Raw genomic sequence first — 26,389 nt, 5'->3', positions numbered from 1 at the left:
ATGTACATTTTCTGCATATGCCACTCCTAAAATGTATTTATTTTTATATAACCTAAAATAAGATCTAGCATAAAAAACACTTTCCGCAAATCTAAATTATACATAACAATTTTTTGCCATCATGAAAGAGAAAATCTATCCCAGTCTTTTACATTTTTTGAGAATGCCTACCCTAATTCTGAATATGTCTAGTTACTGAGTATATTCGCATTCAATTAAAACGCAAGTAACGTTATACTAAGTGATTACGCTCAAACATTGAGAGATAAAGGCATGTTAATCACACTAATAGCTATCAGGATACGGGATTCTTACTAGATCAATTTTTCATTAAAACGTTCTTCTCAGGTGATATTCCACAGGGAGACAGAAACAAGAAAATAAGTCCCACAATCGCAGCGAGATCGCTGATCTTTCATGAGATCGGTGCTGCATTTTGATGAATCTCTCTGAAGCAGTTATTCGGGAATATCTGCAGGTTCTGATACAAATACACAAAGTTACATGAATGTTCTGAGACCCGTTTGGACCGTTATTACATAACCTCCAACATTTCGGGTGTCCGAATCTGCTCTCTGGGGCAGTTAGGGGAGATTCTCTGATCTCCCAAATGGGCTCATGATCCCCATTGCTCAGAAACGTAGGACAGAGGGGCAGTTACCCCATACAACAAGACAGCACCCCTAAAAGTCTGTTTTGTGATATGTTGCATTTCCCCATAGCTGCCAGATATTAGTTTAAATTGAAGTCTACTTCTTTTTATTATTTATTCAACCACAGACTACCGTGTATATTATGTGACACCTTCCAGATCAACTCAGTCCCTGTTGATATGCAAATATTTCCTTAATACAAATGACATTTAAAAAAAAAATTCTGGTGACTTGAATTTGAAAGTGATTTGATTGCTAGAGATAGTCAAAACTGCAGATTCAGAGTTGCTTTTAGCCCCAAGCTCTCGTCTTGTCGTATTTCATGTACTTAATCATTTTTATTCTGCAAGTATCTGCCAAGAATAACATTTATGCATCCATCAGAAAGCAGAACCTACTGATAAAAATGTCTTTATTCCTGTTGTTGATATTAGATAACAGGTTGTTATATCTTTGTTTAAAAAAAATATCCTTTATTATTTTAAATTAAGATGCTTAAGTAGACAAATTTAAATGATAAAGATATGTTAGATGTTCTAATTATTCTATAATACAGGGGTAGATCGATATCTTCCAATTATTATATTAAGATGTTAAAACAAATAATGAATAAGTACTTCAATCATGTTGAACAGTCCTTCATCCTCACATCTTGACTTTGGAGTAGGAGACTATGAAGTTTTAATGTCAGGAGTAAGGTGTTCAATTCCATTGACCTACTGCCAGCACTCTTGGACTCAGAGAGGATATCAAAGAAAATCAACCAAGCAGAGTCCCAGATAAAACATCCCTTACACGCACCGGCCCATATACACAAACATATACACATATACTGCCCTTACTTACACCTGCCCATACACACACATATACACATACACTGCCCTTACTTACACCTGCGCATACACACACATATGCACTAATGAAATACAATCTTACTGGCTATACTAAAGATAGGAAGTATAACTATTGAGTTATAGTGCTATCCCCTCTCTCCCCATCATCTACCACCCTTTCTCCCCATCATCTGCCCCCCTTTCTTCTAATCTCTTAACATTCTCCACTTCCTTTTCCATCTATTATCCTGTCTATTGCCTGGTGCGCCGGCAATTGATGCTGAGATATTATGTCATATCACACTATTCGACATCAGTTGTTGGAGTAAAGTGATAAGGGAGCATGGAAGCTGAGATCTGAAGTGATGAGCCTCAAGCTCCCTTAATGTTAGGCCGGTTAGAGGGAGATTGTGATCTCCCCAACTGGCCCTGCTCATTGGGCACACCTGAGGGCACCTGCTATCCAGACCAGCGCTCATGGTGTCTTGCACCAGCCTCGGCGTGGCCCAGAAGACTGGTCCCAGAGGAGGCAGCCTATTGGAAAATCTCTGGGTATCCCAGTAAGCCAGTCCGTCTCTGGCACTGTGCCTGCGCCCCTTGCTTTGCGCACTTGGGGTGGCCTTTCCACATGGAAAGTTTCAATTTGACCTGTTGTTATTGTACTCGGTTCAACTGCAGATGGCCCCTACTGACTTTAATACATCTCGTGTGTAAAAAACACAAGTGTGGAAAACAAGAAACATAATTCAATTTAAACACTTTTAGCTCCGGGTTACGGATTTTGTACATTCAGTCTTCCTTTATTTGGCATTCAACGGACCTCCCGTCAGAATCCTGAGCTCTGAATTACATGAACCGTATTCAAACAACGCCTTCTATTTTGATGTTTCTGGGCATGTAGTGCGGTACTGTTGGGATTATAATATTTTGGCAATTAGATGCTGTATGCTTTTCAGTGCTCACAAATTATTTAAAATGCTTTACCAATGTGTCCATTGGACCATATACAAGTTCGTAACAGTGGAAAATCCTTCCAGATGCAGGCTTTTATCTGTGGAGGCGTCATATTGAGTTATAGTGCTTTTTGAAAGAGCCCATGAATGTTGATAGAAAACACTATCATAAATATATGCAAACAAATTGTTTCTAATGTCTAGACATGGCACATCACATTATATCAACAATACAAAAAAAGAATAGGAAAGTAACAGGTTTATTGTATTAATGGGAAGTACGTATATCCCTCATTACTTTTGTAACCAGCCGTGTGCCTATGGAATCATGTTCTAAGGGTAGCCGATGGCTGCCTTCCTGCGACGGGTTACATTTGTAGTGCACTTTGGGCTATAAAGGAAGAAGTGGCCACATTAACTATTTACTGCTACTTAGTGGCACAGAATCAGTTACTTCCAAGCAGTTTGGGTCAGTGGTCCTGGTGGAGGATTTGAAGCTATCACCATGGAAAATAATTGTATTAACGAGTCTAGAGACCCACACAAACATGCAAATTGAAACAGCCCTGACCTGTTTGGATATCGGGAATATGTATAACCAAGAATTACTACCAAGGAGGAATATTTTTGTGTCTCTGGCTGACTACACAGTTCCAGGCGTTGATCGTAATCTATCTTTGTGAGCTTTATTGTATTTCTTTTTGCTAGTAATCTTCTTCCACCGTCTACAGATATTGGTGTTTTATTGTGACAGTTTCTTTTAAGAAATACTAAGCGATTGCAAAATCGTGAATGATTTCATACTTTGTTGTCCTTTGTTTTTTTTCTTGCTGATATGATGTCCCATCATTTATATAGTTGATACAAAGTTCTGAAAACCCTCTTAGTTTATGGCACCTGTCTTAGTCTACAGATAAATTCTCCCTTCCTGCTGGTTAAAACTCGTATAACCCGTGCAAGTGATGTGCAGAGTATTTCAGAAGGAGTGAAAAGTTATTATGAAGGTCTGTCTGAGAGTTCCTTCGTCAAGAAGAGCCGAGTTTGTGCCCCATTAGTGTCATTAACACACTAATCACCATTGTAGTAGTCATTTTCTCACACCTGTTGGTAGCCACTGGAGTCCCACCAGGATTTACATCACTGGGGGCACCAGGCCCAAGGATAGTCCTGCACATGTGGCCAAAAGCCTGTGCAAAGAGTATCCATGGGGTACAATAAAGTCAAGATAATCATAACTACCACGGATAACAACATAAGATAATTTTTGTAAAGTATCCTACCAAGTACCAGTTTCTGTCACACGAACATACGTGATGGTGAAGATTGGTCATGCACCACAAGCCCTAACAACACTGTCTCAGGGGCAAACTGTATCCACCGGGGTATCAAACGCAATAAACATGTCAATGTGTAAATTAGGATAGCTATACTCATGGCGGCTAACCACATCACATGACTTTTGTAAGGTATTTCACCAACTTCCATCTTGTGTGACATAATGATGAAGATAGCTGATGCACTTTTAGCTGGAACCATATTGATTTAGTGGTAAGCAATGACTATGGAGAACACCTCACAATAAACCTGTTATTACGAGATCAGGACAGCCATATAAAAAAGCCCCCTGATTTGAAACAAATGGGCAAGAAGCAGAATTAACCCCTTAAGGACAATGGGCGGTCCCTAAACCCATTGAAAACAATGCATTTTGAGAGAGCGGCAAGTGAGCCGGCAAACTGGTTTTTCCTTAAACCCTTTCACACTCAGGTTTGCCCTAAAATTATGGAAATTAAAAGGAAACAAAGTTAAATGTTTTACGCCATAGGAAGACAAAGTAATTACCCTCGTTTAGCGAAACAAAGTATATGTTCTCAGTTTTTTGGGGGGGTAATAACCAAAAGAACTTGATGGTTGATATGTTAACAAATAATTTGTTGGGATTATATACAATGTAAATTCATGAATGCTAAGTGTTATATATTGATAAAAATGTACCTGCAGGGTAATTTCTTTTATAATTATTGAAATTTTAGAAATTTCAGCATTTATAGTAGTCCGTGAAAAGACAGCATGTAGGTTTACATGTCAAAATGCTTTTGAAATGTTTTCATTACACTACCAATTGTGTATCTTTTTTTGCACCATTCTACAATATATAGAAATACAAAATGTCAGTTATTAACGTATCAAATGTGGCTTTAAAAGGGAGGGTTAGGATTCGAGATGTGGAAATGTGCTTTTCAGAGGAGGCTATACAAATGTAATTGTGACATAATGATTGAAGGAGATTGACAGATGAAATGCCAGAACAAACAAAAATTGATATTTTTGATTCAATTGGCCATATGCTAGAATATCCTTATCTAACCTAAAGTGCTTTGTACCCAACAGTGTTCTCTGAAGTCATTCATATTAAGGTTGCTAAATTACCTCCACACCAGTTACAAGTTGGTGTAGTTAGTTTTAGGGTCTCAGTATGCTAATAAGGAGCTGGGTTAAAGTTCCCTAATTTATATTATAATTACGCTAATTGTATAAAATCTAATATAGGTTAAATATGTATACGGTATATTTACTAGACATGTACAAATGGGCCAAAAACGATTAGGACAAATTGTGGCCCATTCATTTTCACCTGGTGCCCACATTCACTTTCATTCACCCTCTCACATTCTCATTCACTCTCTCTCACACTCTATAAATGTTTCCCTACCTTCTAACCTGACTACTTCTGCCAGCCACTTCCACATCTTCTTTTTCTTCTATCTTCTCCCTTCCCTTTGATCTTCAATCTGCAATCTTCTATCTTCATCTGCACCTTCACAGACATAACCCGGTAGGAACTTCAGCCAAAACGGCGGTGCTTCCAGTGACATTCTCTCCCTGATCCTTCAGTCGGTGAGAGGAAGTCAGCCGAAGTGCACCATATTGCCCTAAATTCATGCTTCAAGAAAGAGATAGCAACAGATATTCATGAGAATCTTTGCTTGGACACTTCCATTGAAAGACATGGAATTTGAGGCTAATGTATTAAGGTCCTATCCCAACAAGGTTATGAGGGAAATTGATTTTAAGAAAATTACATAAACGTAAGAATTTTGATGTGTCAATTACAAAGTTAATCATCAAAACGGTATAATCAGCAAAACTAAAAACTGTAACTCTTGCTAAACAGAAAGTTACAAACTGGATCCAGGTGTAATTCGAGAGATGTATCAGTGTCTACTGGTTAGGTAACAGCCGCCAACCTTGGCAAATTCTACAAAATGAACTTGTGAATATTTCATGAAATGCTAGGAAAGATTCAGCAAACTGATAATATAACTTAAAATAATACTAGTTGAAATAAGGCGAGATAAGTTTTTTTTTGCTATCATGAATCTAAGATGACTCTAAGGACAGAATCAGGAGAAACAGACAGACTAAACAGGCTGAATGTAAGGGGTGCGCTAAGGTAGTAATTAAGGCACCCAGTCAGTGGGGTCACGTAACATTATGCGCCCCCGTGGTAGGAGGACTGCAGCTGCATACGTAGGCTGCAAACTGCACTGGAGACCTGGCTTTGAGCAGGGTAAGAGGGATGTGGCGGAAGTATAGGGAGGGAGAACTGTGTTAGCCGCATGCATAACAGGAGAGGAGGAGTATGTGTAATTATATGGTGTTTATGTATGTAAATATATGACATTTGAGTCTGTATGTATGAGTGTGTATCTTAGGTGTAAGCATGAGTATGTGCATGTTAGTGAATGATTTGATTTTAGTAGGAGGGTGCATTAATATTTGGTGTTAGCATGTGTACGTGGGTGGTATGGAGTTTGCATGAGTAAGTAAGCGTGTGTTAGCGTATGGTTGCAGAGAGAGTGGGTTTACATGTTAGTATGCGAGAGTGTTTGAAAGGAAGGATACCGAATAAATACTGCACGCCGCACCATTAACCCTAGGCTCCCCGATTCTTATCTGCCGTCACATGCTTTGTTTGTGTGGCTTCACTTTGCATTCTAGTGGCCTTGATAGTAAATCTTGAAGGTCATAAAACCAAAGTTTGACCATGCATTCAGCTCTAGAGAATTCCTCTTTTTTCACTTTTTTTCTGAATGTAAACAGCTCTTTATTTTCAGCATAAAAAAAAATAAAAATCGCAAGTAGTTGCTTTCGAATGTGAAACCTAAAACCACAATCTCCGGTTCAGAATACACAGAATGAGTCACAGGAAGGGGTCACTTGCTTGCAAAACTCATTAAAGGGAAAATGGATTTCCTGAGTCGATAAATAGATTTCTGGCATCTCGCTAAACGTCTCGTCTGTGCATTTCAAAAGATATATATAAAACCATCCAATATTTCATGAATGATGGTAATCTCGCCCGTATATCATCTTGCAATTACTCCCACCCATGAATATTATTCATACATATATTTTTTTTTTCCTTCCACTTCTCTAAGAATTAATCTATTTTCTGATTGTCTTTGCAGTACACACACTTCTAGGTGGAATGAAATAAATTAAGAAATATGCAATTTTGCAATATTTGTACCGTAAAATACATAAGAGGCTTTAAATTAACTTATGAATTATGTATGGACTTATTCACAGCGGTATATTAAGTCATTTGTCAGGGAAGCTTTGAGTGTATTAAAAAACCGAGGCGTGATTGGTGTGGAACATATTACAATATATTGTATAATAGAATAAATGAAGATTTATTTATATCCAATGCCGTATAGAAAGAATAAGGCGTCAAGAGACAATGTGATGTGAAATCATGTATTAAAGATATCCATGGTTTCATTGGCCCTGTAGATAATTTACTTTGGACTCGGGTAAGTCGCTAAACGTCAAGGAAAATCTTCATCTAAATGTCTTATCAAGCATTAAGGGCCGCCACGTGGAACAGTTCTATGGTAGAAGTGGCAGAAATGTAATTTGGGTTCTGGAGAGTTACTCGTTGCATTTAAAACATGAATAAAATGGCCGACATGGACATCTCTAGGTCAGGTTCCTCCTCATGAGCATTAAGGTCTACTAAGGAGAACAGAGGAACCGGTTTGTCAATCCGGCATGACCTTGATGAAAGTCGTCCTTGGAACTTTAAATACAGCAGATGGCTTACCGTGACGGATAACATGTTTCTAAATATGCCATTGTGGCGTCAGCACGGGTTATACGTGTGCCCCTTATATGTTGATTGATGGGACATTCTGCTGCTGCAAACACAAGAAGGTCAAACACACCAAGCAGCCGGAATCCAAAGCTTATCATTTTATATGAATACTATTTTATCAATTGTATGAAACATGGAAATTAAGAACAATAACAACAACGTAAATACATTAACCAGAGCACATCGGCCCAGTCCAACATTTCGGCTGCACAGGCTCCATCCACGTCGACATGGCATATGGTCAGTGGTTAGGTCTAATTAAAGCTTTTAAAGATGCTGTTCCGCTTACACAATTCCTTAATCGTCCTTTTTAGCGTACTTTCCAGATTTGTTATTTTGTTCTTTCTTCTTAAGGCTTAATCACATAAAGTAACATTTGCAGTTTCTATGACAACAGCCTTTCAGTGGAAAATGAAGATGCGATATTTTACTTGATTAAACAATTCATTCCGGGGAAGGGTTTTGGCATTTAACAGCACTAGTAATTATCTTTCTAATGCTGCATTTAGTTACAACGGTATGTGTAACAGCATTTTTAATGGAATACAAGTAGAAACAACTACATTTACGAATATACTCCCTCTTCCATTATTTTATTGTAATAGTGATTTTTTCCACACACTTTGCTTAATAGACTGCTAGCACCCATTGTAAATAATAAGTGAATATGATAAAAATATTACAATTAAGCAGCCCTAACTATCTATAACCAATCCGCCTTATGAAGAATCTGTTCTGATCATTTGTTGTGCTGTTGGTTCTGTGGAACGTGCCGTATGATCTGCGTTGGCCAGAATTTAGCACATGCTAACTAAAAAAACATCCGTCTTTGCAATTGCAAAACTCCCAAATGTCCGTACAGTGGAATAACTCCCTGTTGTCCCGCCAAACACCTCCATGCCCCAGAACTAAACCAAAAAGGTGCCACGTTAGTTGAGGTCCGTGTGTTTGTGCAGCAAGGTAGTTAGACAGGTAGCAGGTGGTCTTGCCCTTCTACTAACCCCCCACCTCTAATGAAGGTGTCTTTATGTGGGCACCTGAAACATTGGGGGGAGGGGTATGGATTTTGGATACATACAGTACACCTTACCTTTCCTAAAGAGCTTGACGCGCAAAAAGCATATGCATCTGACACCTGAGGCGGAATGTGTTAAGTCAGCCGCAAAAGGGAATAAAACGGACTCATGTTACTGTTACGAGACATCACAACTCCCATTTTTCCCATGAAGTTAATGTAACATATGGGACTAGCCGTTATCTATAGGCTGTATTTACTATACTGTATGTTTATTGCTACACCCGTCTTGCTAGGTATATTAAATGTGCCGACTAAGATTCACAGAGTGACCATATCTCCATTGGGTCAAAGAAAACAGAGTTTGCAGTAAAACCCCAACCAGAACACAATGCCCAACATCTATAGTACCTTCCCCCCCAGCCACCGCCGGATACACCGGGTAGACTCACTAGCCGACCATGATAAAGCCTTGGAAGAAGAAGTAGGGTATTTGGCTAGATGTCCATCAAAAGGCCTGGGAACTTTTACAAGTGTATCACGTCTGCTAAATGATGAGGTAGCGACCTCTAACTTGTACACCATTTACACGAGTTGGACTTGTACCCCAAGAACCAGTTTTTGTAATAAAAAAAAAAAATAAACACTTACCTTTTTTTGGGTGCTATAAGGACAGCCCTTAAATTACTAGTTGGTTATTAAAAGTCTTAACAACTGGGTAAAAGATTCCAAATGAGAACACAATGATTTCTTTGCAAACAATTTCCATTTATTACATTATGTCATTATCCTTACATCGGGCACATCAACATTTTATTTCCAGTCATAAATCCTATGTGATACACTCACAAGTACAACAGGGTGCGTGTGTCAATATGCTGTAGCCGGCAGCTGGGGATTTTGGTCTTCTGATATGGGTCCATCATCACTGCTTAATAGCTTGGGTCACAAGCATTATGAAAGCATATCATTCTATACAGCTTCCCGGTGCCCATTGCTAGTGTGATGGAGGAAAAAAAAAAATCAAGATCCTCAAGTCTACTGGCAGCCCAAAATTGAATACAGCAGCTAAAACGAACAAATTAACTCTATTAAAATGTACACTTTAAACACAGACCTCAACTTTTTGAGCTAAAGCAAAAAAAATAAATAAAAAAAAAAAAGAAAGAAATAATAAATGCAGATCTTAAATCCTTTCTATGGTAGAAGTGTGAACATGTGGCTGAAGCTCAAAGAGTAAGATCGTTTGATGGCAGTGTGCCAGCCGCTATAGGAAACGCGTGTGGAAGATTCCATCTCTCATTGGCTACAGATCTGCATATAAATAGTTATTTTCACAGCATTCAAAAATTTATACTGAGCACTTGGCGTATCAAGTTTGGGACCCAAAGCCCCATTTTACCAAGACCCACTTTTTTTTTTTTTTTTTTAATTACTTAATTTAAGTAATATTTTGCTTCTACAAAAATAACACATTTTCCTTAAAAAGTTGTTTTGAGACCTATTGAGATTTCAACATCTCAGCTGGACTTTTGTTAAAATATAAGACATGCATTTCCAATGTATTTGTTTGCTGGATTATTCCTAATCTGCCGCTATATACAGGACATATTAAACACACGCGCACCAAGATGTACGATTTTTCCGATAATAACGCAATTCAATCATCACATTATTCTCACCAGTCTGACCCCCACACAATGCGAAAAGGACGCAAGAAGACAATCTGCACCGCAATACGCATTCTTGCAGCGATCACATAATAAAAAATAGGAGTATATAGGTGAAAATGAAAAACATTGTAACAGAAAACAGCGTTACCATGTAAGCTATCAATTTTCTTTCACAGAAAGAATACGTTGTGTAAAACATTCCATTTTTCATGTGGAATACAGCAAATCTCCTATTATCTGGGCATGTATACACATCACTTAAAATGCTCAATTCAATCTGTAAGAAGTTACCATACGGAGGGCTCAGTTCTTCACGGCAAATCCGATGTAAATAAGTTACGTTAGGGTAAATAAATTAATGGCTAATTAATTCACCTGTAACATATCGCGAGAGAGAGTACCAGGTCTCAATATCAATGCATCTTTACTGTGCAGTGAAACCGTGGGGCTGCACTCTAGTGCGATGTGCGTTAGATCACATGATCTATGTATGCCTTTCAAAAACTACCATTAGATTCATTCAATTTTCAGATGGTTTCTATAAACCAGTCCATCTACTGCCTTCCGCTTTAGTACAATATCCTAGGCAGCCCTTTTGCCATCTTGTGTACACCAAAGAGGACAGTTGTTATACATCTGAAATAGCACCGACGGAGAAACCGAGCTTCGTAACTAGCCTTACAAATGGGGTCATACTAGGGCCACGTGTTCTAGATCAGGCAACATCATTTCCAAAGACATAAAACTGTAAAGTGTCTATGTGATTAGTCTTGACTCCTCTATAAATCAACAGTGAAACAAACATTGTAAAAAAAAAAAAGTCCTATTTCAAGGGTATTTCCTAACATCCCCACTTTGGAAAGCATTAAGCTGCCTGATAGCACAAGAATTGTCCACCCGTCAAAAAAAAAAATATATATATTAGAACGCAATAGATACTCCACTCCCGGTTTTATTTTAAATTCAGAAATCCTCCGTAACACGCACAGAGTTCCGAAACCCTGACTTTGCCATCAGATGCAAACTGAACCCAAGACAGGCTCCGGGGACATAGATAAACGCGGGCGATATGCATTCTATTACGCAGCAGGTAGACAATCCTTCTAGCCGTGTGTATAGGAAGCTCAGACATCAATCAATACGGTTTCTCTGAAGAACGCGATTCTATACGAACCTCCCGGAAACGGGAAATCCCATCCGAATTATTCCTGACAAAATCATTTCAGCAGCCCCCCCAGACAATGGGGGATTATGAAATGCTGTGACCGTTCCTCCTAAGTGCCTCCTAGAGCATTGCATGTGGATGTTCTGCATTGCTTTCTACACCCTCCTTGTACCGTGGGGGTTAATACACAAAACCTTATGCACTATTCAGTCATTCTTAAGACGCTGGGGGATGAATGTCTTGGTTTTCAAACGGGGGCAAAGGCTCTCTCCAGTACGTGAACTGACTGTACGTATCCGAGCAGGGGAAGTCGGACGAATGGCTTCTCTTCAGAAGAGGGAAAATGTGATCCACCACCTCGCAGAGTCGGACGTAGCTGAAACAATAAAATGCGTACGGTCAGTGTCCGACGAGCCATTTATCAGCGCAAATCCATCTCCCGGGCTGATCGGATTAAACACATAAATAGATACGGGTATTAGCACATCAAGCACACCTCAAAACACGGAGCAAATGGACAATTTAGAGTGCACTACGCGGTTATCGACGTGCGAGTTAAAAGAAGAAAATTGTTTGCCTGAATTAATGGCATCTCTACAGGTTGCCCGAATTCTACCGTGCATAAAAGCTCTGATGTAGCACAGCATGGTAAAAAAATATTTGGAGGCAATATTAGTGGACTTTCAAAGCAAATCACCATTTTTGGGCAGTTAAAGTTGATTTATTGGGTCAACGTAGAAAAAAAATGTAAAGCTCCCTAAACCCTTGGGACCTTAGAGGTCTCTTCTTGATTCCATCTGGAGGTTGTGAAAGTGTGTAGCTTTACATGACTTGATAACTTTGTATTGGGCCAACACAGAAAAGGATGGAAAGACCACATATTCTCTTGGACTAATATGGCTGTATACATTTTTCTTCTCTTGAAATCGTTGAAGAGCTAGGTTATACAGAACGCCAGAGCGTATTAGTAAAATGTCTTAATCTCGATAGAAGGATCTATGGATACATACATTTCTTTAATGGATTGAGAACAGGTCTTAACAAGGAGCTGGCGGACCAATGAGTTTCACAGCAGTCTCTGCACTTGCGCACGCATGATGGAAAATTGCACCAAAATACAGAAACCGTGGAGGAAAAGTCAGAACAAAGGAACGAGAGAATCTTCTGATTTCCTCCATGGTAAATATTTCCTTGAAACTTCTTTGGAAATGGAGTGCTTTTTGAAGTTTTTTTTGCATGACTTTATCCTGTGACCTACAACGCTCAGGGTTTATGGCTGTTCTCAACCGTTTGACTATATGCACGGAATTGTCTGCCAACATCCATCATGCAAGGAAACAATAGCGATCTTACCTGAATAGGAATAGGAACATCCAGTGTATTGTATCATTCGAGCTGCACATAAAGGGGGGGCATGACACAAAAACATGGACTTACAGAACCAAAGAGGTTAAGAGGGGCCCTTTTGTTGCTGGCGGTCCGAATTGTTGTATGATGAGCTACTCGCCAAATTTACGAACATGCCACGGGTTTACGATCTGGAGCTTTAACTACTCGTTCCGACCAAAGTATTTCAGTCTCAGAGCCTCGCATCAATCCTGCTTGTTCCAAACAGCTAGCGGGAACGCTTACAAAGCGACCAAACACATTAACACTGTATAACGCAGCTAAGAGTCAGCGGGGAGGCTTGTTCATCTCTCGCGCGCTTTATTGCTAGCACTTGCCTGGATTTATTAGAGAGGATCGTTTGAGTAATAAACGTAGTAACAAGACCATTACTCACGAGGAGATGTTCGTCTTTGCGTGCTCCTGAATCAGCTCTCCTTTGGGGTTGACTGTAAATATTCTGTTTAAGGAAACCCCCACTTGCTTATACGAACAAACGTCCTGCGTGGATTATAAAAGACATTTGTTATGTATTTTCAACGAGGGTAATAAAATATACGGTCTGCTTAAAATTAATTGTCAACATAAATATTGTGCACAACCATACTATATGTAAGTAAAAACCATTGTGCCAAGAAGTAAACTAAAACATGTCGGTGTCGATTTAATGGCTTATTGTGTGAAGAGCAATGCCATGTAATCAGTTCCTTCCCTTGAAGAGTTAAATTATTGAGTATATGTAAGATTCTTTATAGTTTATATGCAAAACTAGATAACTTTTTGATTGCTTTCCTACTTTGGTTATTTGAACTCTGAAAAGAGACTTTTTGTTAAATGATCCAGTAACTTACGGTGGCACGGTTTCCAAATGCAGCATAAAAAGGCTCCAGATTGGGGAGGAAGAGGTTTTTGATATCGGTCAGGCACTCGATCTTGAACTTTTCAGGTTTTTTTTCTATCACTTCCCTGTTAATAATAATTTTAAAAAAAAGGTACAAAGCTTTCATGTGAATTCCGTGGCAATGCTTCGTAAACACTTTTCTAAAGTGCACGAAAACATTTATGCATAATGAATGAATGACCTTTTTCTTTCTTTCAACAACAAAAAAACTGTCCATTAGCTTGGAGCACGAGGCAGCCTGCCGCGTCTGCGCGTTATCCGGTTAAGCGGCATTGCTAGCCTCTTGGCACCCATAGGGTTAAATGGGCTGTAATGTAGTGTCCTAGTGGCCATAGCAGAAATTATGGTTGAAAAGCAGCATTAGGAATGATTCAGTTCCAAAAGCGTTATATTCAGTAAAGCGGATGGAAGAGCGGCTTTACATTTTGATGTAAAGTTAGAAAATTCCATTCAAAACTGTAAGCGTGGTCTACATTTTGCTGTAGTTAAGAAAAGGGCCGTTTCTTCTACCCATATTTTGATAAATATTAAATGTCTGTAAGGGAATCCCGGCTTAGTTTTGGTACTTTAGTGACGCAGACGCGGACATACCTGTGCAAGGCCGAGAACAAACTGCTGGGACTTAGAAGAACGGGTCCCTGAGGTAGCACTGTCCCTCGCTCGTTCACCCAATGGAGATATCCTCGCGTCATGTCTGCCATTCCAATAGCACGGGCTGAACAATACAAGAACTTATAGCCATTTCTAATAAAAGGAAAAAAATAACATGTTAATCAAAAATGTGACACATATTCGAGGAGAGACAGCTTTAAAACAAAAATACATTCACACGGGGCATTTTTAGCCATAAACTTTAGGGCTAAACATATCTGGTCCTTTTGCGGTCAGAAATGCACCATGACTGCAAACGATACCCAGAGTCTCTAACGTACAGTATAGGACAACAATGGCCTTAATTAATTAGAGGACTATAACCACAACGTTCTACATGGACATTCCTGTTGACTGCAGTTGTTGGCCGAGTTAAACAAGGAACCCTTTAGGAGCGACGTGCGTTTCCTTACACTGAAATCATGAGCTACAGAACCACAAGATACTCACTGGCTAACTTTGTGATACAACTTTGCAATTCCTTGGTGAGTCCAGTCTTTCCCAAGTGTTGGCAAAATATGACCCAATGTGTCAGATCTGAAAGAAAAAAAAAAATCTATATAAGTAAGCTGCAGAAAATAAACATTTTACAGCGTTTATGCTCTGTATAAGAAATGCCTAGAGTCACATTAGTTCAAGAAAAGATGGCCAGCAGAGAAAAATATGTATAGTCACAAGAACTTTAAAAGGTCTGTTCATTTAAATGGAAGAAGCTATAGTCCAGACTGAAGACCCCCCTACATATTATAATAGTGTGCACCTACTGAACGGCTCTGATGAACCACCGTTCCAACATAACTCACCTGGTGATGGTCCCATCGATATCAGAAATAACGATTTTATCATCCCAGTTCCACAGGTAAATGGTGCCTTCACAACGGCAGGTACCCTGATATTGAGTTGTGACACTGAATACAACATCGTTGGGGCCACTCTTCAGTTTAAGGCTTTTCTATAAATCAGAAAAAAAATACATTAGCCTACTAACCAAGGGTCCTGAAGGCCAATATGATTCTGATGTAGGAAGGTGGACTAAAAACTACATCACACTTTATTTACGGACGGCCAGCAGATTGAGTAGCGCTAAGGAGGACAGCAGATATCTAGATAGTTATGATGACACTACAATTACAGATTATGGTTAATTGCAGTTGCCAGTAATATAAAATTTATACCCCCCCAATCACTCAATTATAAGCAAATTAAGATTTATTTGCCCATAAAGTACCGTATTTGCTTGATTATAAGACAAGGTTTTTTCCAGAGCAAATGCTCTGAAAAATACCCCTCGTCTTATAATCGAGGTCGTCTTCTAATCAGACCTCATTCTGCTTCGGCCGTGCTGCTTACTGGGCTTTGATCGCGAGCAGCGTCTCTGCTATTAGCAGCAGGAAACAGGAAGCTAGCACAGTCCTCACATAACTCTACCTCCCCCCTCCTTCCTCTGGGGGCGGGGCCAGAGAAGTTGCTGGCACAGCCGGGACCCTGCAGAAGTCTGCGAGTGGGAGATCTGCAGTTCAGGTAAGGGGGTGGGGGGTTTGAGCGTGTGTGTGTGTGTGTGTGTGTGTGTGTGTGTGTGTGTGTGTATGTGTGATTAATGGAATGAATGACTATTTAAATGTTTGTGACTGAGTGTGTGTGTGATAGCATGGATGTGTAAGGGGGGTGGGGGTGGTAGCATGGCATAGGGAGGCTGTAATCACACTTCTAACATCCCCAGGTTCCAGCATGTACTGGCTGCCTTGGCTTGATAGGAGTGTGATTGCTGTTAGCAGTATATATATATATATATCTCCAGAAATGTATTTTAACCCCCTATATGCCACTCAGCCCCATGATATGCCTTTTAACCCCCTATATGCCAGAGTGTATAAGGCATATCATGGGGCAGAGGGGCATATAGGGGGTTAAAAGGCATATCATGGGGCACAGTGGCATATAGGAGGGTATAAGACATTTCTGGAGGCAGAGTGGCATATAGAGGGTTAAAAGGCACATCATGGGGCAGAGTGGCAAATAGGGGGTATAAGGCATTTCTGGGGGCAGAGTGGCAAGCCTGGGGGGGGCCAGGTTGGGAAATAAAAGGAAATAAAAAATATATTTTTCTCAATCATAGCTTTTATTAAATATGAAAATTAGTTTACATGAATTAATATTTACTAGTAAAAAAATTTTCCTATAGGGTAGTCTTATATTCAGGCTTTTTGTTTTTTCCTAAATTAATATTTTGATTTTGGGGGGTCGTCTTATAATCGAGCAAATACGGTAAGCCCTGTACATAGCTAAAGCTCAGTGTGCTTCATGTTAAAGCCCAAGGTTCAACCATTGAGGGGCACACAGTCACTGTTTCCAAGTAGCAAAATATTAATTACATGTGTAACAATGTGACCACTTCCAAAAACCTATTTGCAATTAAAAAAACAACAACATTTTGTAGCTCTACATCTTGTGAAGAATGACATTTTAAACTTCTTGTATTCTCACTAATTTGTCTTATTTTTGAGTCTTATTTTTTTTTATCCATCGTCAGACGTATCCTCTAGGCCTCCATTCGGCACAAACACTTTTTTGTCTTGTTTTGAAGTACGTGCCTAATTGATGATGTCTGTGTTACACACCAATATGTCTAATGGATATTCCTAATGCATTTTCATTTGACATCATCCCAATTAGATTTTAGATTCTGCAAGCCTTTCAAAGCAGCGCTCCCCCCGTCTCCCGCTGTTAAAGTGCACATGCTGTATCCGGATTAATTATCCGGAATCATTTTTTTGTATATCTTAAATTAGTTTGTAAGTAAACACGGAAGGGCAACTGTTTTGAAGATACACCCGATGCACTACTGACGTTATAAATATATTATATCCAATTTACTCTGTCCTTACATATTATTACCATTGGCTTTAGGCTTACGTCATAGTAAGACTTAAAATCACCAAGGTGAGAAGAAGATGCTTTACGACGACGACTGTTTAAATGAAACATTATTAAAGGTCGGAGCCCATCTCTTCTGCGTCTTCTCGAATATCTGCCCTAGCACGAGCTCATAGGTCCGTAACTCACCAACTGGTCGGAGCTGAGACGCAGCGTCTTTTTATACGTTATGCCGGACGAGGAGAGGAGAGTCTGGGTTGACTGTAAAGAGCCTATGTTTTGTTTGGCTGCCCTGGGGTCTTCATCACTTGAAGACGACTCATCCTTTATTCTAAAAAAGAAATAATTATTCGATCAACTGGAAATAAATGTGCGATTGTAGAAATACATTAGCAGTGAATCACCAAGTGCATTCATTGATCATCTTTAAAATACCATATCTCTAGGGAGGCTCCCGCCTCTCAAGTCATCAATGAACAATCTAGTCTTCAATGCTTCATTCATACACATATATCCAACCATTAGAATACATCATTTTCTATGAATGGAAGCAGAGCTCCTAACCGGTGGTTAAACGTGCCTATGTTTAGGTAGAAATCAGACGGTATCGAACACTTAATTCAATTTACTTCTAGATCACAGAAGCATTGGGAAATGGAACCGGCTGCAGGGTTTTATTCTGGTATTACGATACCGCTGCCCTATTAAGTTGCTGATTTTTGCTAGTTGGTTGAGGGGCGAGGAGAAGAGAACTTCCGCACAGGAATTTTTTTTTTTTTTTTTTTAAATCATTTAGCACTACCCAACCCAAAAAGTAAAAGGTGCTTGAAAGAGTATGTGCAAGATATAACCCCCTCACAAAAAATAAAATAAAAAATTAATTTATTGACGAAAAGGAAAATGGTTATCCACGATAACCAACAACAAGATGTTGGAATTGACCTTGTTTTGGGGATAAATGGTCTCTGAAATTGGGTTTTATTTTGATTTTTAAACAAAGTCCCGGATTTATTTTGAATGCGGATTACCTGTTTTCAATGCCTGTCACAGCTGCTTGTTCTCCGCTCCCGTTCAATCCTTCTTCTGGCTTAGCCTCCTAATAAAACAAGATGTCAGGCCAAGTTCTTACACGGTAAAGGAAATGCATGAACCACCGTTACACGCCTGAGCATTCATTTACACGCAGATTCCAGATGTCCAGGACTTTATAGTCCCAAACAGATCTCTAAAACAGCTATCGTAAATTTACAAAGGAAATTAAAAAATAGTTCTGTATTTGGAAACTGTAGGTAAATCAATTTCACCGGAAAACGGGAAAGTAGAATTGGAGTTAAATGAATAAAAAAAAAAAAAAAAAAAAAAAAATTGAGAAAAAGAAAAAACACTTTATTGGAAAAGAAAATGTAAAATATAATTGAAAAATAGTACTTTTTCTCACATACAAAATGATCTACAATGTTATACCGTAAAGCTAATTTATATGGCTATCCACCTATATACCCATAGAGAATACATTTTTATTTAAAGATACATACACCGGTGGTTCAGGGTAAAGCAGGGTGTTAAATGGAGCTAGGCAAAACACAGAATCTTCCTGCCCGAGTTAATGTGGAAAGCAGTACTTGTTTCCATGGTAACTCCCGCGGGAGTGTGAACAATCAAACGTTTTACAAAAAGTTGCTGGTTTTGCAACGTCTAAACGTGGTCACATGACACATACACTACCGTTCAAACGTTTAGGGTCACTAAGTCCTTGTTTTTGAAAGAAAAACTTTGTCCATTAAAATAACATGAAATGGATCAGAAATCCAGCGCAGATGGGGTTAATGTAAATGACTATTGTAGCTGGAAACGGCTGATTTTATATCTTCATAGGGGTACAGAGGCCCTTTATCACTCCCATCACCCCCGTGTTCCAATGGCCCGTTATCACTCCCATCACCCCCGTGTTCCAATGGCCCTTTATCACTCCCATCACCCCCGTGTTCCAATGGCCCTTTATCACTCCCATCACCCCCGTGTTCCAATGGCACGTTGTGTTCGCTGATCCAAGTTTAAAAGGCTAATTAAACCTTTTTGCAAATATGTTACAGCTAGAAATGTCCTTGTTTCCATGACAACAGCTGAGTGATCCCAAACTTTTTAATGGGAGTGTATGATTGTGCAAACAAGGTTTTTTTCTCCTCGTGTAACCTTTTTTTTGGGGGGGGGGGATTACTTAAATCTGCCAAGGTGAACGTTACATTTTAATTAATTAAAGAGCATTTGCTTGAGTTACGCTTAACTAAACTTGTACGCGAGCTTAAGAGGTCGGCGCGTGTTACTTGTCTATCGCTTAAAGGCAAGTATGGGTTTAGTGTCCGAGTTTTTCTCTCTCTCTCTCTCAAAAGCATGATTTCAAATGGCTCACTGGATTGGCTACTAAAAAGTTATCCTCTATCAATTTAGATCATCCTGTAATTCCTTCCACATTTACATATTTTTAAGACATTATAAAATAAAAAAGCACAAAAAGATGAGTTTTTGAAAATCAGACACACTCACCACCTTAATATTGGTGTTCCTTCCGCGCCATGAAAACCACCATCTTCCTCCCTTTTTGGGCATCTTGTCTCTCATGAGCGTATCCACAGTTACCTGCGTTACATGCATGGTGACAAACACATAACAAAACAAAACAAAAAAAGGGGGGGAAAAAAGCAAAAATAAATTTCTAAATGAAATAAATAATAGCTGAAAAATAAACTAGCATGTTTAAGAAAAAGTAATGGCAGGCAATTGCGCGAATGAGGACCATGCATACTTTTGGCTGGCCACAGAGATTCAAAAGACAACATCTAATGGAATCTAGAACAGCCCAGACGTAATCAAAGCAAGAGTGCTTGAAACATTTATAGAGGGGGGGAAAAAAAGCAAAAAAACAAAAGAAAAAAATGTGTTAGTATTTGCAGTTACATGGAAATGCATACCAGATGTCTGTGGCCATGAATTCTAATATATATTTTTTACATTCTTATAAATCAGCTGGAATAATGATATAAAGAAAAACATGGAATAAAATATTGCACATATTAATATTGCACATATTTTATATATTATTTATGGTTTAGATATATGTGAACATATGGTGTTATATATTTGTAGATATTAATCTCCCTATTAAGCCGTTTTGCTTTATTATTATAATTATTAATATTATTATTATATCACTAGGTGCAATTAAATTCTTGCAGCTTTGGAATGTGGTTGACCCAGAATATGTTATATTATGAATCAAACTTCCGACAGTCAAAAAACAAAATCTTTAGCGCTTTAAATTCAGGAACCCAGGTTTACTTGTTTTCTAGCTCATGATTTCGTGATGAGAATACAAACAAACTTATTATACTGTATACAGCAGATAGAGTCTGCCTTCAAGGGAAACTACAATACCAAACTCCTTTTAAATAGCGCGTATAATACCCAAATGTCCCCCGTTTTGAGGATGTTTAACACGGTATATAAGTAAGCAGTGGATGCGATACACGTGGCTTCGGAAAATGCATTTCCCAGCTCTCCAGATTAGCTGATAGAGCCATAGAATGACCAGATCTGTGAATTCTCCGGGTTTGGCCTGGAGAACTCTGGGAGAAGCACTCCTTCTCCGGGTCAATACCCCACTCCCTGCCCATTTCTCCTTCAAATGGGGGAGTTTCCTGCAACGTCAGCAGGACCGCCCACCCATGTCAGCGGGACCACCCACCATCGTCAACGGGCAGTCATGGCCGTGTCTTGCAGAGGCCAGAAGTTCTGAGGTATGAGAATGACACCATGGGACCACCTAGTCAATTTTTCAGCCTTTGGTCTCATCTTAGATTTAAATTCCCTTCCTGTATTAGCCTCTACCCTAGGCATGTCCAAACTTTTTTCAAAGAGATTTGATGAAGTGAACGCGTGCGAGGACCGACCATTTTGCCTGACATTCTTTGAACCATTAAAATTAAATGCAAATTAACTATTTTATGCAAAGTTTATTGAAAACGGCATACTTTTCATTTTGTGACTTGGATGACAAATCTAAACCGGTGTTAATTCACTCTGCCTTTAATATCAAAAAAACAGATCTATATTCGGGCAACTTATCTGCGGGGCCTTATCAGTCCGGAACGCGGGCCGCAATTGGCCCTCAGGCCGGACTTTGGACATGCCTGCTCTACCTCTTCTGCTGAGAATCTGTTTAACTTAATTACCACCACCCTCTCACTAAAAGTTAAAAAAAACTCTAACAAACTCAAATGCATTCTCTAAAAACGACTTCTGTCATTGTGCAGGAAGAAAGCGAGCCTCACACAAAGAGATCTATTCCAGACCATAATAATGGGATCATTACATGATTCATGCGTTATTATTCCTCGGATAAATAAAACACGGCCTGATGGAAAATGTTGCCGCGCAACCAGCACCTGACAACGGGAGACGCTCGGTTATGTTTATTATATATTATACCAATAATGGGTAGCCAGTAGCAACTCACTAAATATTATATAGTGTAGAGATGAATCAATACTATAACAAAGGTTAAGCGCCAGTAGATTTTAGCAGTCGTAGTTACATGGCTCCTCAGATAGGTCCACCAGTAGTTTGCTATATGATGTTAATAGGAGGGATGTAGACCGACCATCCTGGTTTCAAAAATCGAATTAAATAAGTTCAGTGCAACATTTTAAAAGTGATCTTATTGCCATAGCAACCAATGGAATGGGTTGGTCGGCATTAACCCTTTGGCAAGCCAACCTCCAAAAAGTCCAGCAGCCTTGGATAGAACGAGCCAGACCCAATGACCCGTCTAAACCGCTAATGGAGATGAAGAAAGCATGGTTTGTGGACCACCTGCCTAAACAGGGGTATGCACCTGTTACAGTAAGATTAAAGGAGGCACAGCACAGAGCACACTGCAGAGGAATCTAAACATACATACACACACGGACACATATACACACATAGTGTTAAGACCATGTCTTGATTGATTTGATTGCATTTGTACTAAAAAAAAGTCTATTGAAGTCAGCATTTTTTTTTTTTTTATACAGCTTGCCAAATGTTAGTAGTTTGTGAAACCTCGGTTACGGTATGTGGATAGATACGATGACTTCAACAGGCAATGTGGTGATGAAAGACTTTGCTTTAACCATATAAAAGGGAGAAATGAAAACAAAAAGGGGTTTAAATGTAACTATTGCAATAATGACACCTTTTTAATTTTTTTGAATTATTTAGTAGTTTATGTAGAACTGGCTCACCTCATGGGTGGGGGTTAGTTAAATCTGCTCAGAGGACTTGATTAAAAACAGCATTTTTTGGAGTTATGCTTAACTAAACTTGTACACGAGCTTAAGGGCTTGGTGCTTGTTAACTGCTTATGTGCCGAGGGAGCTGAATCGCTAAAAGGCAAGTATGGTTTTCGCAAGCTTTCTTTCTTTCTAGATGGTTCAATGCATTGGCGCCTAAAAATAATGAATTTAATTTCTCATTTGTGTTTTAAAAGAATTCCACAATTAGGTAAAAATGCATGATATTCGGAAAAGTTATAGATTCTGGAAATGAGGTCTGAAATGTCAATAACAGAAACACAAAGTGAATGCAGTGTCTAAATCACCAACGTCACAAGACAAAAACGTAACAACCGTGGGGCAATAAACCAAGTTCTCTGCCAATAATACTCTGGCCTACCTTAGGCAGGGGTTTCTGAAAAGCCTGCATGGCCAAGAGGAGAGGCGCTGCTGTTGGCCAGTTGAAGTACCTGCGGAATAAACACATTTATTACTAAAAATATATTTATAAATTAAGTGTATTTTCCAGGGCATTATTTAGCATTAATCCTGCTTTAGAACAGGTGCCGACATCATTTTTTTTTAATTCTAGACGCACTACGAGCAAAATAATTGTGATTCATTTCCAGTGATGAGTAAAGATAAATATACCACACATTCCCGTTATCATTTGGTACACATTTGCCATCAAATTTTTATAATTGCATATTACAAACTGTCCAAACATTTCAGGGGAAGCAGCCATATTTCTTAATGTGTCTGCTTAAAATAAAAAAATAAAAAAGATTTTTATATTTGACAAATCTGCAGACTGCCATTGTTGTCAGTCATTTGATATTTTAGGTGACTTTCCCTGATCAATTACCACACTGAGCTGATGCTTTATGGCAGTGCTAATGAAGTCCACTCCTCCATAGACTCCACTCCTCCATTAGTCAGAGGGTCCCTCTAAGTGATTATGACTGAATTATTTAACCGTTTACCACGTGCTGTATGAAAAAGGAGTCAGCGTGTTTGTCTAGTAGATTGATTTAAGATAACAGAGCCATACAAACTGCTAATATGCGGCTGCCTGGAAACATTATTTTATAGTTTTTATAGTCAATAACTTAAGAATATAGGGTGGATAAATTAATTGGGATGAGCAATTATGATGCAAGATTTGGAAAAGGCGGTCGATGTGCTTTATTAATCAGATTAGCAGGGCTTGCCTTAAAGAATCAGCTCAGGGAGGTGTCTGAGCAGGAAGAGCCGCCCGGAATATCACATGACAGACAACAATGGCCGCCTCCAGGTTATTGGAACAAAATGAAATAAAACAGAATGCACCAAACGAAGGCAGTACTTACTTGTTTCCAATTTTTATAACAAGGTTTGGGTCATCAATAATTGCAGGGTTTTCCACAAACTGCTGGTAAGTTACCACTTGCTCTAAAAACTGCTCTGTTGGGGGGGGGGGGAACAAAACCAAACAAATCAGAAATGAAAGGTCTGTGTTTTCCGAACCAAATAAATAAAGTATAAAATCAGCAGAGATGCTGGAGGGAACGCCCTGGCTTCTGATTTAAAAAAAAGATTCTATGAACACTGGAATTCTAGATGTGTTCCGGTTAATTATTCAGTTCCCGGTTTCCAGTCAAAAACCAGACAGACACAAAACTGCCTTGTGTTATAAACATTCTTTTCTCATCATTCACGGACACATGAACTCAACATGACTTTAATTACGAACCCAATTCCATGTTCAGGGACGTAGTAAATAAAACCAACACACTTCCCGTAGTAAATATGCTTTATGATTAAAAAAATATATATATACATGATTTTAAGCGATGTGCATTATTCTAACTACCTGTGTTAGTGAATAAAGCCCTTTACAGCTTCACTCATCGACAAACCTGTTAAACCCTAGTTAATGGCATGGGCTCATCTTGCAATGGCAAGTGGCACACCAACGTAATAGTAGCTTGTAAGGAGGTGGCAATAAAGGGTATTGGGTTTCCAACCAACCATAGGGTGGACACATGCTCTGATATTCATATAATAAACAAATGGTCTAATTAGTAGATTTTTTTTGCCATTAGCATTTCTCCAGGGTTACAAGAAACGTTCCAATTAACCTAACACAGGTAGACGTACATTTGTAATTAGCTGAATAAGTTTGAGCACACAAAGCACAGTTGGAAACCTTTCTAATGGACAATTTTCACAGCGTAACAAAGCCCAAGCCACACTTGTAAACATCAATGATTAAAAATAGATCCATCTTAAACAAAACGTATAGTGAAGAAGCCATCCGCTATGTTGGCCGACTCGTTCCACTTACACGTATCGTGGAAATTGTTCAACAATGGCATCTTTCCAGAAGCGGAGAGGTGGCCCAGCTTGTGTATACTCTAAACATGCTTATAGCATAGAAACACAGAATAGGACAACAGGTCGGAACTATTTCAGCCCATCTAGTCTACCCAAAGGTTTCCAGCACCCTCTGTGATCCAGGGCACTGGTGGCTCCACTAACTAACCAAGAAAAGAACATGGCGGAAGCGTTTAAAAACTCCAGACAAGTGTTGCTTTTATGTGATATAGTAAAACGTATTCTGGCCTAGTTTAAGATTATGACCTCTTGAGAACAGAATTGCTTACTTAATGATTTTTTGCGAGGCAGGAAAGATGGGGTACGGCCAAAGAAACGGGATCGGCTATGAATTGAAAGAGCCAAACTGTGGCACAGAATAAGAGGATCTAAACACAATGACTCTCCCCACCCATACCATCAAAAGTACTCTCCCAGACGTCCAGTCATCTTGGAACCTCCGGGAGATATCTGAGAAGTTATCAGACACGCGCTTAAGCCCTGAAAAAAACGTGAATTCAATAAACTTGAGTCTGGCGCCGTCACTGCTCCTCCAAAGTACTGTAGCCGCTAACCGTCATTAGTCTAGTTGCTTGCGATGGGTAAGAACAAACCGTGGACAAGAAGAAGAAAAATATAGATTTTGACTACACCTAATATGGTGACTTTTCTGCAGAAACCTTCTTTTGTGCTGGCTTTTAGGTTTAGAAGTAATGCAGCTCCATTCCATGCCTACATATAAACCTAAATTGTAAAGGGACCCTCCAAGAACATAGACCGGACATTATATAAAGATCATTGTGTTTAAGGGTTTGTACCTTTTGTGATCTCTTTGTTATCACTCAGTCCTCCGCAGAGCGATATGGCTATGGAGGGCAGATCTCGAATTCCATCGGAGATGCTTTCCACGCCGCTGTCCCCCCCGGAGCTCCCCACGGACTGGGGAGACTGGTTTTCAGACCGCGCTCCATTCTCACTGGTGCTCCTGCTCGAGGTAGAGGCTTCTCCGCTGTAAATTAACAAACATACAAATTTAAATGCACCACATTTCATCCGGCCGCGATATGGTATATTTACTAACAGATGGCAAGCCATTTTCTTCCAATTCAGGGTTCACAATTATATCGATGCATACGCCATCTTTTGGATTGAGTGTTAAGGTTGAAATAAAACTACCGTATATTCCGGCGTATAAGACGACTGGGCGTATAAGACGACCCCCAACTTTTACAGTCCAAATATAGAGTTTGGACTATACTCGCCGTATAAGACTACCCCTCTACCCAGCGTACAACAACCAGCCAATCACGGCAAGCGATGTACCTTACCGGTGATTTGCTGACATGCACTGCCCTTACACACACACACACATATATAATATATATATATATATATATATATATATATATATATATATATATATATATATATATATATATATATATATATATATATATATA

At 39.2% G+C, this 26,389-nt stretch overlaps 1 protein-coding gene across 6 annotated transcripts in view; it reads right to left on the bottom strand.

Annotated features, from left to right (window-relative positions):
- Window positions 1–11,278: 11,278 nt before the first annotated feature.
- LPIN1 (lipin 1) overlaps window positions 11,279–26,389 on the bottom strand; it is a 54,122-nt gene continuing 39,011 nt past the window's right edge. For 5 of the 6 annotated variants that reach the window (XM_053459215.1, XM_053459219.1, XM_053459218.1 and 2 more), the window contains 12 exons: window positions 25,748–25,938; window positions 23,924–24,017; window positions 22,975–23,044; window positions 19,810–19,902; window positions 18,294–18,361; window positions 17,455–17,596; window positions 15,195–15,343; window positions 14,842–14,928; window positions 14,332–14,484; window positions 13,691–13,805; window positions 13,237–13,340; window positions 11,280–11,829 (listed from right to left, as the gene is read on the bottom strand). In XM_053459215.1, coding sequence (XP_053315190.1) covers window positions 11,670–11,829; window positions 13,237–13,340; window positions 13,691–13,805; window positions 14,332–14,484; window positions 14,842–14,928; window positions 15,195–15,343; window positions 17,455–17,596; window positions 18,294–18,361; window positions 19,810–19,902; window positions 22,975–23,044; window positions 23,924–24,017; window positions 25,748–25,938 — 1,426 coding nt within the window. In that variant the 3' untranslated portion in view covers window positions 11,280–11,669. Of the gene's footprint in view, window positions 11,830–13,236; window positions 13,341–13,690; window positions 13,806–14,331; window positions 14,485–14,841; window positions 14,929–15,194; window positions 15,344–17,454; window positions 17,597–18,293; window positions 18,362–19,809; window positions 19,903–22,974; window positions 23,045–23,923; window positions 24,018–25,747; window positions 25,939–26,389 lie in introns of all 6 variants that reach the window. The other variant, XM_053459217.1, reaches the window with a different exon arrangement.

Source organism: Spea bombifrons, chromosome 3, assembly GCF_027358695.1.
Source record: "Spea bombifrons isolate aSpeBom1 chromosome 3, aSpeBom1.2.pri, whole genome shotgun sequence".
NCBI classification, from domain to species: Eukaryota; Metazoa; Chordata; class Amphibia; order Anura; family Pelobatidae; genus Spea; species Spea bombifrons.
The sequence above is the reverse complement of the archived record's forward strand: the minus strand, read 5'-3'. Positions and strand labels throughout refer to the sequence as shown.